We start from the raw sequence: 13,601 nt of genomic DNA on the forward strand, positions 1-13,601 counted from the left end.
TCATTTCCCCCAGTGAACTAGAGTTTGCATCTTTGAAAAATTGTCATATTTCAGAATTAGTATTCAGAAGCAGCAGAATAGAGAGACCTGATAAGGTTGAATCACTATATTGGCTAGAGAATATCTCGGCTAGCATATTGGGAAATTGAAAACATAAAAACAAATTACTGTTGAAGAAAATTTCCATGTGTAATTTCTGAATTCAGATTGATTAAATATATTTGAGTACCTGCTCTGTTCAAGTTACAGTGTGAAAAACTATAAATAGCCTTTGTGCATGGAAGTCATGTTTTATGTACTTATTTTCTTCATAGTTTCCTTCTCCCCACACAAGAAGTCAGATTGTGAATTTTTCATTTTGTTCATGCATTTAAATAAAAAGACTAAGATTTTCAAAGGAAGGCAGTCGCAGAATTATGTTTCTTGGGATCAAGAAATATAATTGAGGAAAATAGAAGGTACTCCCTAATTCTGGTGGGTTTATAAAGTAGCTTAAGGCACAACAGTTGTACATTCTATGGTTCAGTATCTGTTGCCTAATCTTAAGAGCTTTCACAGATGAATAAAACTTCATTCTGCCTGTTTATTGGCATAGAAACACCTTAAGGCCAGGCAAATACCTTCAAATTAAGGATTTCTGAACTGATTTAAAACAGAGAGGTGAGCATGCAAATGTTACAACTCAAAATTTCACCTAAGGGAATCTTGCTGAGGAATCTAAATTCTGTCCTTAAAAAAGTGAACTGATGGGAAAATCCAACCAAGTTTTTTGCCTGTATGATTTGAAATAAGGATCATTTTTTTCCTTTCATGCTTACTTCATCCTGATTTTGGTCTCATTAACACAAAAAATGACTTGTCAATAGTAATGAAACAGCAAAAGTTATAACAAAACCAGTTATTCTGGTCGTGGAACTGCATGTTAAATGTAGTCACATTACATCCACTTAGATGAACAAATTGGTTGCAATGAAGCCAACTAGGCAGCTCTTATTAGGTATAGTTGTTTTCTTTTCCTCCTCCCACCCATAGAAACTACGGCAAGTGAAAACTCCTCTCAAGGAATTGCCTTACTCAGTTGATTATGTGGAGGATCTAAATGTTACATTTTCAGGTCATTGATAAGCCAGAGAGTCTTATGAAAGGACTCAAAATCATGCCAAATCAAGGTTAGCTCAAGGAACCAGGAATGTTTGACCTGGACAAGAGAGAAAATGGCTTTGGATTTGTTATCTGTTTCAAGTGTTTGAAGGGCTGTCATATAAAGAAGATTTGTGCTCAGCCTCCCTACTAGAAGCAGTATCTGGGGGTGTAAAAGCAGATTTTGGGTTGAATGTAAGAGAGAATTCATTGACAGAACTTTCCAGAAGTGGAATAGCCTGAACTGGGAGGTTAGTTCAGTAGGCATTTTCATTCACTTTGTGCAAGGCACTGTGCATATTGCTGAGGAAACAAAAGAAAATAGAAATAGCCCTTATCCTAAAGGGGTATATTCTAATATAGAAAACAACATGTTTATACATTGATAAATAGAAAATATTGCTGTTAGAGATCTAAATAATCTTAGAGGGGAAAACACATTTAGAGGCCTTAAAGCTAAGGCTAGCAGACCAGGGTTGGTAATGTTATGGAGGGGATCAATATTCAGGGATGCATTGGTCTGATTGGCCCATGAAATCACTTCTAGCTCAGGATTCTGGGCTTTTGTGAATAACAAGTACATTGAGTTTTAAATAGAAATATACTTGCAGCCTTCAGTCTTGATATGTAGTTCAAGGCAAGAATTAGGAATCCATACATTAATATGTTTAAATGCATACCAATGATTGCTAGCTCTAGAAATCAACTTAAAAGTATAATAGATGGTATTTTTATTACTAGGTGTGCCAAAGAATCATCACATAAGGACTTCAAAAAAGCAGTTGGGGCTTTTTCTGTAACATATGATCCTGAAAATTATCAGCTTATCATCTTGGTAAGTGAGTTTACCTTTTCCCATTTTTAACTCATTTAAATTCATTGTATTTATTTTAATAATTATTTTATGGATTTTAATTCTAGTCTATCAGTGATGTAACAACAAAGAGGGCAAATATGCTGATTGATATGCACTTTCGAAGTCTTCGAACTAAGTTGTCTCTGATACTGAGAAACGAAGAAGCTAGTAAACAACTGGAGGTAAATTGCTCTTCCCTCTGTCACTTGAATGATTAGTCCTAGAAATGCTGTGTGTGTGTGTGTGTGTGTGTGTGTGTGTGTGTGTGTGTGTGTGTGTAAAGAGGTAGATTTATTTGATTCATTTCTACCAAGGATTTTTGCCTAGGAAAATTAAAGCTGTATTAAATAGATAAGTAGGTTTGAGTTTGCATGTCTTTTGAGGTATCAGATTAGGTTTTTCATAACTTGAGTGAGCTTTATATCTAAGATATTCCTTTGTCTGTTTTTATTTCTATTTAAATCTGCCTTTAGACTTCTGTCTTAGAATATTTTCCTAATTTACTATCTTATTTGTTAAAAGTAGATGTTACTTAATTATTCCTTTAGTAATTTGTATTGACATCCATTAATATATTTTCAATGATAGTACTGCCATCTACATTTTTATAGATTCTGAGGGAATTTGTAGAGGCTTTTATGTCAGGTGAAATCAATGAGTATTGAATTTTCGGATTTCTGATTATTAATCATTTCACTTGATGGTGGATGGGCGAATCCCATGCAAATGAAAAACCAGTGAAAAAGACAGGTGAGGCATTGTGAGGTGAGACCACATTGAATGAGAGGCCTGACTTCTTCCATGACTTTTTCTTAAAATTTTTATGTCCTGTTGAGAATTGCAGAAAAATAAATCAAACAATGGTTGTCTTTCTCTGTCAACATGTACATAGAATTTTGTGGAAACTTCAACTAGTTGATTTTGATATTGTTTCAATTGATTTCCTTGTTTGACTAATTTTATGGGTTTTGAAAAATGTTACCACATAACATTTAGGTCAGAGTAGTTGTCGTTTGAGTGATAGAGGAAATCTATACCATGTTTCTGTGAGTTTTAAAAATGTAAACATCTTCTGAAATGACATGTTTCCAATTCTACCCTTTGTTGGCAGAAAGAACACTGAACTGGGAGTAAGAACCCTGGGGTGTTGTCTGGGCTCCATTACTGACCTTCAGCAAGTTTCTTATTCATTTTTTACTTGTTTCTTTTTTTGAGCCTCTTCCCACTTCAAGAAGTTGTAGGATATTAAGATTTTTGGTGTGATTTGAGCTTCTTTGATACCTGTATAAATATCTTCTGGTCTAATGAAAAATGGATACTTGAATTGTTAATTTGTACTTAAGCGATTATTTCATTTGCTGCTTGTTATCTTTTGTGTCCAGCATATAAAAATGCACTTGTGTCTGTTTCCCTTCTCTTCTGTAAAAGACTATAAGCTTTCACATAGTTCACATTTAAAAAATGTACACCAGATATGCTTAATTTTCTTTTAAGAATATGCTAGAATTGCGATAAGTTTTTGTAATTAATTGTGGTTAAAGAGGCCCACTATTGCCTGCAATTAGCCTTCCAACTTGATTTAATTTTCTTATTAACCATTGAAAGACTTTAATCTTAATTTTATTAATTATGACAGAATTGTGAGATAAAGTTACAAAAAGCCTACCTTGGAATTTGTCATTTCCCTTCCCCCCCAAACCCCCCCCCCATGCTTGTAATAATGCATCTAATAGAAAAGATCATTTAGTAAGCTAAGTGCATATTAGTGCTATGAGTAATATTGTTCATTTTGATAAAAATTCTTAATCATAGTTTGGATTCCCATTTCATAAAAAATGGTGTTTTAGATTTTGCATACCTGTTTAAATTAGAGGTGGTCTAAATACAAATTTTTAAATTTTAAAGCCAGATTAACTGCCCCTTGCATTTCTTTACAGAGTTCAAGACAGCTTGCTTCAAGATTTCATGAACAGTTTATTGTCCGTGAGGATTTGATGGGTCTAGCAATTGGCACTCACGGTGCTAATATTCAGCAAGCTAGAAAAGTACCTGGAGTCACTGCTATTGATTTAGATGAAGATACTTGTACATTTCATATTTACGGAGAGGTAGATAACAAGTAGTCTACTTTTTGTTTTTAAAATAAAAATCTGCATTGTATCTACTTGATATGTTCAAACTTGATGTCTGCTATATCTTAGGATCAGGATGCAGTGAAAAAAGCCAGAGGTTATCTTGAGTTTGCAGAAGATGTAATCCAAGTTCCAAGGAACCTAGTAGGTATGTCCTGGTAGTATGACCATTGTGAAGTATTAGACTACTAAGTGCCTTGCAAGATGTATGCAAATAAACCATTGGTAAGTATGGATGAGTTAGAATCTGTATGGTGGAATGGATATCTAAGGTCTGTTTGAAAACTGAATCATATGAATGGAGTTGTGCTTTAATGAGCTTAAAATATCATCAGAATTGGTTTTCTATGACTTGTTAAATTACTAAACTATTTTTACAGCATAGAAAGTGTCTAAGTTCTATAATATTTGTGCCAAGCAATTTTATATGTTTACAGTATTTATGTCAGGTATATATTAGGTGTATTTACAAGCAAATACAAATTGGGAAAGTGATTTGCACAAGATTTCTTGATAGTTCTAAAGAAGTAGTACCCAAGAGCAAACACTACTTAGCCTATCTGCCAGAGCTCCTTTTCATACCACTGTGTAGTCTGAGTAAAAGGATGACTAGGAGGAGACTGGCCCTGAAATCTCATTGGCAGAGTGAACTCCTAGGTAAGGAAACAACCTCTTTAAGCCCAATGGATACCTTCTTGTCAACTTACACAGTTTCATGAGATAAAATGTGTTGGTATCATGAGGCTTTATTTTATCTTTTATAGAATAAAAATGTGTCATTTAGCTTTGAAGCTTTAAAAGGGCTAGATTCAGTACCAGACCTAAATGATAATAAAGTAAAACAATCATTCTCAGGCCTTTGAATAGTTACACAAAGGAACCTCTTTCAATTCAGAGTTATTCTTCATCCTGAGTTGACTAGGGTCCTGAGATTGTATAGTTCTCACTATTCTGAGCAGCAATAGTTATGAACACATTTTACTTTAAAAGAAAAAGTGAAAGGAAGAAGAAAAATCTAAAAATGGAACTTTTGAGTGTAGCATTTTTAAGAAGTTTTTTATGCTTCCTTTATATATAATTCATATTCTAAAGGCTTGTGTCCACATCAGCAAAGCAGTGTCATTGTAGGCAGTTAGCTGAGATGTAGAAATAATCTCACACCTAAAACTGGTACCCATGATCTTTATTAACTAGAAGTTTTCCTTTTTTCTTACAAGGAGAATAGAGAAGCCTAGATGAATAGTTTTTCTGGAGACACCTGCTGAGTAAAATCAACTTGATAGCTTTTAGTTTTCAAGTACAATAGTTCTTTGTTAAAAGCTTTGGTTTGTCTTGTGAATGTTAGCAATCATCATAAAGTATTCTTTATGTTACAATTGGCAGACAAATCAGTGTGGGAGGGAGTTGTGATGTGGCCAATTCTCTTTCTAAATCTGACAGGATGATTTATGATTAAGTGATCAAATATTTTATGGAAATTTTTAATAATTATCTTACATATTTCTTGAAATTTGACTCATTCTTGTTTGGGGGAGGGTTTCCCCTTTATTCTTGAACAATTGATTTCTTTCATTAGCTTTGGTTAATATCACATGCTGCTTGGTGTTTATAAATTACCCAAGAATTTAATGGAAAATATTGCCAAAGTTGCTCTTTTCTTCTTTTTACTACATTACTTCACTTTAAAATTTAAGTGTAAATTTGTATACCCTAAGAAGCTATAAATGACATGAATAGAGAGCAAACTGTAAGAAAAGGTTAAATGTTTGTTGGTGAAGAAAACCCACACTTCTCTTAAGTCAAGGGAGGAAATGGATATTTGAAGAGAAGAATTGAAATTTTGCTGAGGAATAGTGGCAGCGTGGGATGTGGTATATATCCTGGGGCTAGTTGACAGAGCAAGAGGGTGATTGTCTACTTTTAGAGACTCTAATTAGAATGGGAGAAACAGAATGTATCCTTAGGGTAGAAATTATTTTCACCCTGTCGGGTAAATAATATCAAACCTGTGACCACATTTAGCCTCTTGGTTAGAGGTTTTCATAATTCTTGTTCTTTAGGAAAAATATATAGGACTTGAGGGAAGTACTTGAATGCATTCAGGATTGTGATGTTTGTTATCTATAAGTGATCTGTGAAAACTTTTAAGCTTGTATAACATTGGTAACAATTTTTTAAAAAGAATAATGCCTTCATTAAACACTATGAAAGTAATGCACAGCAGCATTGAAAATCTTAATTTCTCAGGTAAAATATATGACACACATAGGGGGACACAAGAGGGGGAAGAATCAAATTTTAATCTGTAATCCAATAATTGCTCAAATATGATTTTGTCATTTAAACAAATATTACTGAACATTACATTTCAATACCATTTCAATAGCCTAGATGCTTGTTTGAGGATTTTTCACAATAACTCTCTGCTTGTTTGTAAACTCTTTCCCCAGATGACAGAGATATTAAATTGGCATAATCAGGATTTGAATCTGAGTCTTCTGATTCCAAATTCAGTGTTCATTCCACAGCATGGTTCTGCCAAGAGGGTAGTGTAAGTTAGTTTAGTCATTTGGGTTCAAATAGAAACAGGGGCCTCTTATTCGTACATAAGGATCCCTGTGAGCTATAGGTTGGTTTAGATTCAAGATATATTGTTTTCTCTGTTTTATTGCATTTATATTTATTTTGCTAAATACTTCCCAATGACATTTTAATGTGGTTTGGACCATACTGAAGTGTGTTGTGAACCACATGTTTAATCTGTTTAATACTACTCTGGTGTAGTCATAGAGCAAAGAGATGGCTTTGTGGTCTGATATACATTGGCTGTGTGATCCTGGGCAAGTAACTAACTTCTCTTAGCCTCAGTTTCCTCATCTGTAAAATGGGAATAATAACAACGCCCATCTCCCAACACCACTCAAGGTTGTTGTGAAGATCTAAAAGAATATTTGTAAAGTGCTTAGTATATTAATAGATGCTTTATAAAAAAGTCTCTTAGTGTTACCATTATCGCCATTGTCATTTTCAATGAAAACACAGTAACTGTACCTGTAAACTACTGTTATTTTTAGTATGTTGACATGATAACTTAGAAGTAACCATAAAAGGACAGATTGCTGTAATGCATTGAGTGGTGCATTTAGAGTCAGAAAGACCTGCGTTGTCACATCACCAGTGTCACATGAGCGTGTGATACAGGTCAGCTCACATATGCTCTATGCCAACTTGCTTTCTAAGAGTAGGGTAAGGAGTTTCCATACCTTTTGAAACCACAGACTTATAGTGGTACCTATTAAATGTAGAATTAACTCTGTATGCAGAAGTAGACATAATGGATCAACTTTCAAATGCTTGGTATAAGAGAAAATTTCTTACCAACTAGAGTAGGAAACTTGAATGGGCTTGAAGAAGTGGGATTCCCTTCAACTGAACTACTAAAGTCAAGGAAGGATGGCTACTTGTTGGAGATATTAAAGAACAAGTTCTTGGTCAAGTATGGGCTGGACCAGGGGGCTCCTTAGGTCCCTTACAGCAAAGCTTTTTAAACTTGAACTGCGTCCCCATATGGGGTCTTATAACTGAATGTGGGAGTGGTGAAATTATGATTTGTTATCAGTGAAATTATGGTTGATTGGTATACCTACTATATATACCTATAGACTTGGGATCACATAAAATTCTTTTGGGCAAAAAGGGGTCACAAATAAAAAAATAGACCTTAAAGGTCTGACTCTGTGGCAAATTTCTTCAAGCCATTATTTAAATGTATAATTTTGTATATAATTTAAAAAAGTGATCACAGGCAAATGATTTAAATTTAGATAGCAGACAATATTTGGAAATCCAGATTGTGAATTTATTTCTGAGATAGCCCCTTTTTGTACTTATGCAAAAGATAGGCTGCACAATAACACTTGGTCTGAAAACAATTTTCCCATTTTATGAACAAGTGTAGATTAAGCTGAACAACTGATTCAGGACCAAGGAATGAATAAGGTTTACTCTTTTTTATGTAAAATTAATTTATTGAGTCAGGATTCTTTTGCAGTTAATATAACAAATAAGCCATAGACATAACTAAGTAATTAAATACAGAATATTTCTTAACTCAACATGATTCATTCTTTATTTCACCCATAGGCAAAGTAATAGGAAAAAATGGAAAACTGATTCAAGAGATTGTGGACAAGTCAGGTGTTGTAAGAGTGAGAATTGAGGCTGAAAATGATAAAAATATTCCACAAGAAGAGGTAATGTTTTGCTTACATATTTTAGTTATTATAATAATTTTATAAGGCCACTGTGAGGTTGTATGGGTCTAATGTGCATTTTGTGTTCCAGGTTAAAATTATTTTTTTAACTGCAAAAAAAAATTAAGATGTGAAATTTATTGCTTTTTCTGACTTTTGCTTAATATTTTTAATAGTATCTTATACTTTAGATTTATATTTTGCATATTAATTTCTCTTCTCTTTAGCTCTTTAAGTTATATTTTATAGCCCTTAATTTCATTTTCGCTAACATTTTGCAAACATGTTTTCTTACTCAAAAAGCATATTGTTTTTCTTTCTATTGTATGTATAACAATGTTTTTACTTAAGGACCTAAAAAAACCCTAACTTCTTAAGTATTGAAATTGTTTTACTGTGAAAAAAATATTTCAAGGTAAAATTAATTATAATATTTCATCTTGCTTGTTAAATGATATATAATAATTCATATAACTAAATCATTTTCTGCTTTCACATTAATTTATAATGATGCATGCTAAAAACTGTTGTTCATTTTTAAAAACTAAACCATTATTTTGATGTTAGATTTCAATAAGATCTTAAATGTTGGTGCTTTTTCTCTCTCTTATTTTTTTATTTTCTTTGCCAAGGAAATTATACCACAAAATCCCCTACCTTCCAATAATTCAAGGGTTGGATCTAATTCCTCAGAAGAAAAGAAATACTTAGATTTAAAGGAAAACTACACTCATTTTTCTCAGTCCAGCAGTACAAAAGTCCAAAGGGTAAGAAATATTTGTCACTTTGAATTAAACTTTAAAAAAGGAAGAACAAATCCCTTCCATTTCAGTTAGATGAACTTTAATGAAAAGAGGCTTACAGTCCTCTCTGGTGGGCCCTCATACTCTTCATGTCATGTTTCTCATCTGATCACCAGCTTATGAAGTTTCACAAACTAGAAAATAATAGCTACTTCACAGTTGATTCACAGTGACAAATCTTAATGCTACGAATAATAAGCTGCTGGGTTGAGCTTAATGGGCAAGTTTTTCTTTTGAGAATAAATTGTCATAATGCCCGTTTAATATTTTGTACCCTTAGTAAGATAAAACATTTTAATGATCTCCAAACAAGCTGTGAATTTTAGGTGTGCCAGTAAGTACCTTATCACCAGTTTACAAACTCATTTAGTTTTATAAATACGTGGGCTGTCTTTTAAAAAAAAATTAAACCGTGTGTATTTAAAAAAAAAAAAAACAAAATGAAAAAAAAGTCTTGAGTTCAGGATTCTGTGTATCTTTTGTTATAGTTAATGATATCACTAACACTTGCATTCCTTACACTGCTTTAGGTGTTAGTGGTTTCATCAATTGTAGCAGGGGAATCGCAGAAACCTGAAATCAAGTCTTGGCAGGTAGGAAATCAATCACCCTTGTTGAAACTACATTTAACTTTTTGTGTGTATGTGTGTGTGTTTCCCTTTTTTGGTCCGAATGCAAGTGTGTGTGCGTGCGTATACCATATGTGTATGTTGTGTATGCGCTGGACCACAAGGATATATAAAGGACAACCACAATCTGGGGAGGACATATTATATTGTAATTCTCACAATAGATATGGCTCCTACTTTATTTTTTGGTTATTCTTTTGAAGAATTAAAACAGTTGAAGCTGTAACCTTTACTCTCTTGGGGTACTTACTGTGAAAAATATACCATTTTCTTTTTTGGAAATATTCCAGTAGAAACTAGCATTAGGAATGTATTTATTTCTTGGAATTTAGACTTTTGTAATACTTTAATTCTTTAGGCACCTACCTTTTGAGGTAAATCATATGATTATTTATCTTTTGAAGACTGTTAAATGGTTTGTTGGCATCATCTAGGAGAATTTGCTTGATTCTATATCTATTCCAGATCTCCTCCAATATATTAGGAACCTTTTTTATTTATTTCTGGTGTTAACTTCACTTAATAAAGGTTTGCCTTACAGCCTTAAATTTGAATGACTTGGATATAGAAGCCAGGTTATTGTTAATAATATGTCTTTTCTCCCTATTTCCCTTCTTTCTTAAAACCTACTTTTTGTCTATTCTGTGGTTTTATCTTTATTATGTAAAAACTCAATTTTAAAAAGCTCAGCATAATAATGAATTAGATCAATAATTAATGAGTAAACCAGTAGGAACAAGTAATGAATTTCATTGTGAGAACTGAGGAAGGAAACAGTTCCATTAGAAAAAGTGTTTTTCTTGCCTTCTTGGTCACCTGTTCTGGGCTCTAAAGGGAGGAATGAGTGATGGTTAAGAGCACAAACCTCCTTATACTGATGGTGATTAGAATTGGAGTGCAGGGGAGAATGAGAGTGGGAAGAAGTGCATTTGTTTAGACATACCAGCAATGATAATATTTAAAGAAATCCCTCGAATTGTTGCCTGAATGAACTGTGTGTGTGTGTGTGTGTGTGTGTGTGTGTGTGTGTGTGTGTGAGAGAGAGAGAGACAGACAGAAAGACAGACAGACAGACAGACGGATGGGAGGGAATTCTTCAGTGAAGGGGTTGATTCTCATTGATTGTAAAGAGGTGTGATATTTGTAGGGTAAGCCTGAGTCAACAGAGTGCCATTGATAATGATAGTTCTCTAATGGATTGGGTAACTACAAAGAGGGAAATTCCAGAAAAATTGTCTTTAAAAAAAATAGGGAATAATCTAAATAACAGCATTTTAAAGACAACTTTGAAAGACTTAAGAATTCTGATTTGAACTGTTTTAATAATTACAGTTCCAAAGGACTCTTGGCAAAACCTGCTAAGTCACTTCTACTACCTGAAAGAGACAGAATAAACTCAGGGTGCAGATGGAGGCATAATTGTTGAAAATAACCAAATTGTTTTGCTTAATTCTGCATATATTTGTTGCAAGGGCTTTGTTTTCTGTTTTTATTTTTCGGTAGGGAAAAAAGGTAGGAGGAAGATGATAGAAAAAAGATTTTTTTTGGTTAAATGAAATAAATAAAATTAATTTTAAAATAAATTAAAAATTGAGTGCATTTGGAAAAGAAGTATAACTGGTATGTTTGACTGTGAGGTTGAAAACAAATGACTGTACTCTGGGGAGAGAGGGGACGATTGTCAAAAAGCAGTATAAAGAAGACTTTTGACTTGCCTATTTTCTACTTTTAAAATATAGATAATACAATTTCTGTTGTCTATCTTAGTCTCAAGTGAGATGATAGGTGTAATGTGCTGTATAAACAATATATCTACCCACACAATTTATAAGGTATAAGTTTATTGTATCATTCTTTGTAGCTCCCAAGAGAGAGGATAGTAAATAAATTTGGGTGTGCTCAAGAGGAGAATGTATTTTAGCCTGAAATTGTATAGAGCTAGAAATGTTTTGAGGAATTTCATTATTTACTTGTTCAATTATTTGGTGAGCCTTGAGGGGAAAGGTACCCAAAGTACATACCCCAACAAGTAAGGAATAGTATTCCTTTAGGAACTGATAAAAATAGATCCTATGTCATTTCTCTTTTCTGGACTTGAAAAAAAATCCACCATCATTTTATGTTGATTTGTCATCATATTATTAACTTTCCTTTAACTATGCTTTCTATAAGATGGCCCAGTTACCAAATTTCTATGATAGTTTTTTTTATTTACATATTTTGCTTTTTAATTCTTGGTAATGTATTGGGAGGTCACTTAATATTCCTTAGTTAAGTTAACCATTGAGGTGTGATGGAATGAACCTGGAGGCAAGAGCTGTTTGGACGTGAATCTTGCTTCTGACACCTGTGTGACCATGGACGATTAACTTAGCTGCATATAAATATAATATAGTATGATATATATATAATATAAATATAATACAATAAATACAAGGTGGATAAGGAGGGCACTGATAGTTGTGGGGGTAGAGGCTGCTGATAAAGAAAAAAGACTTGATGTAGGAGGTAATGTTGCAGCTGAAATGTGAGATTTTAATGATGCAAGTCATTTTAAGTTCATGAAACCTCAGTTTCCTTATCTGTGAAATAGAGATAATATATGATATATTTGTTTCTTAGGGCTGTCGTGAGGATAAGCTAAGTATTTCATAAATCTTAAAGTGTGATCTAAATGACATCCTTACAGAATGGGTATTTTCTAGAAAAATGTTTTTTTTTTAAAGAATCATAGCATATTTAGATTTGAAAGGACTTCAGAGTTTCCTCTGACTCTTATCGAATCTTAAGTTCTTTCTACATTTTTTCTTAGAAGTGATCATCTAGCTTCTACTTGAAAAGCCTCCTCTTTTGGGGAAACAATCTACTCCTTGAGGCACACATAACATTTTGGGACAAATAATTATTGGGGAAGTTTTTTCTGAGTTTGAAATTTTGTCTTTGTCACTACTACCATTGGTTTTCTCTGGTCTTTTCAGTGTCAAGCACAAGAAGTTTAATTGATAGCCTTGTAAATATTTGAAGACTCTTCTCCCTTCCCACAGTCATCATTTTTTGAAGTTAAACATTCTCCATTCTTTCAACCAATCACCAATTGTGGTCATCCTCTTCATACATTCCAGTTTCTGTGGCACCCACAAGTCTGACCAGGTCATAGCACAGTGGGACTGGCACTTTTACTCTTTTCTGGGCTCTATTGAATAATTCCAAATCTCTTCAGCTCTTTTATCTGTATTATTACACTTCTCATTTACATTGAGCTTGAGGTCAGCTATAACCCCTAGAGGTTGGTTTGGGGTTTTTTGGTTTTTTGTTTTGTTTTTTTGGTGGACAGATGTCCTGTCTCACCCAAGCTGGAAGTTTTGCGGCAGCTATTCCTGGGCCTGCTCTAATATTCGTTGTTACAGAAGCTTAAACCTCCTCTGTTTTTCATATGCATCCTGACTGACTTCTGCTCCCAGGGCCTCAACATGCTGGTGTGGATATGGGTAGACAACTGACTAGTTTTATCTTTATGCAGCTCAGAACTCCTGAACCCCACCAACCAACTTGCTTTTCTGACAGCAAGGAATACAGGAGTATATCAGCACTCTGAGTTCCTTGGTCTTTTTTTAGACAATCTTCCTTACCATGTCTCCTATATTTTACACTTGTGTAATTTGAATTTATTGATTCAAGGCAAAGACTTGCCATTTTTAAACTCAAATTTTATTTTTTTTAGATTTTCATTTTATAGACCTTTCATATTTTTTGTATTGATTTCTTTTTGATAGCTTGCTAGTTGTCTC

The 13,601-nt window shown here is 33.5% G+C and overlaps 1 protein-coding gene across 2 annotated transcripts in view; it reads left to right on the forward strand.

Moving 5' to 3' along the window:
- Window positions 1–13,601, forward strand: part of FMR1 (FMRP translational regulator 1) — a 58,974-nt gene that overhangs the window by 30,487 nt on the left and 14,886 nt on the right. For both annotated transcript variants that reach the window (XM_012553278.3, XM_012553279.3), the window contains exons 6-10: window positions 1,882–1,975; window positions 2,062–2,178; window positions 3,934–4,104; window positions 4,198–4,276; window positions 8,272–8,381. In XM_012553278.3, the coding sequence (XP_012408732.2) occupies window positions 1,882–1,975; window positions 2,062–2,178; window positions 3,934–4,104; window positions 4,198–4,276; window positions 8,272–8,381 (571 nt within the window). The remainder of the gene's footprint in view (window positions 1–1,881; window positions 1,976–2,061; window positions 2,179–3,933; window positions 4,105–4,197; window positions 4,277–8,271; window positions 8,382–13,601) is intronic.

The sequence above is a fragment of the Sarcophilus harrisii genome, chromosome X, assembly GCF_902635505.1.
Source record: "Sarcophilus harrisii chromosome X, mSarHar1.11, whole genome shotgun sequence".
In the NCBI taxonomy this organism is placed as follows: domain Eukaryota; kingdom Metazoa; phylum Chordata; class Mammalia; order Dasyuromorphia; family Dasyuridae; genus Sarcophilus; species Sarcophilus harrisii.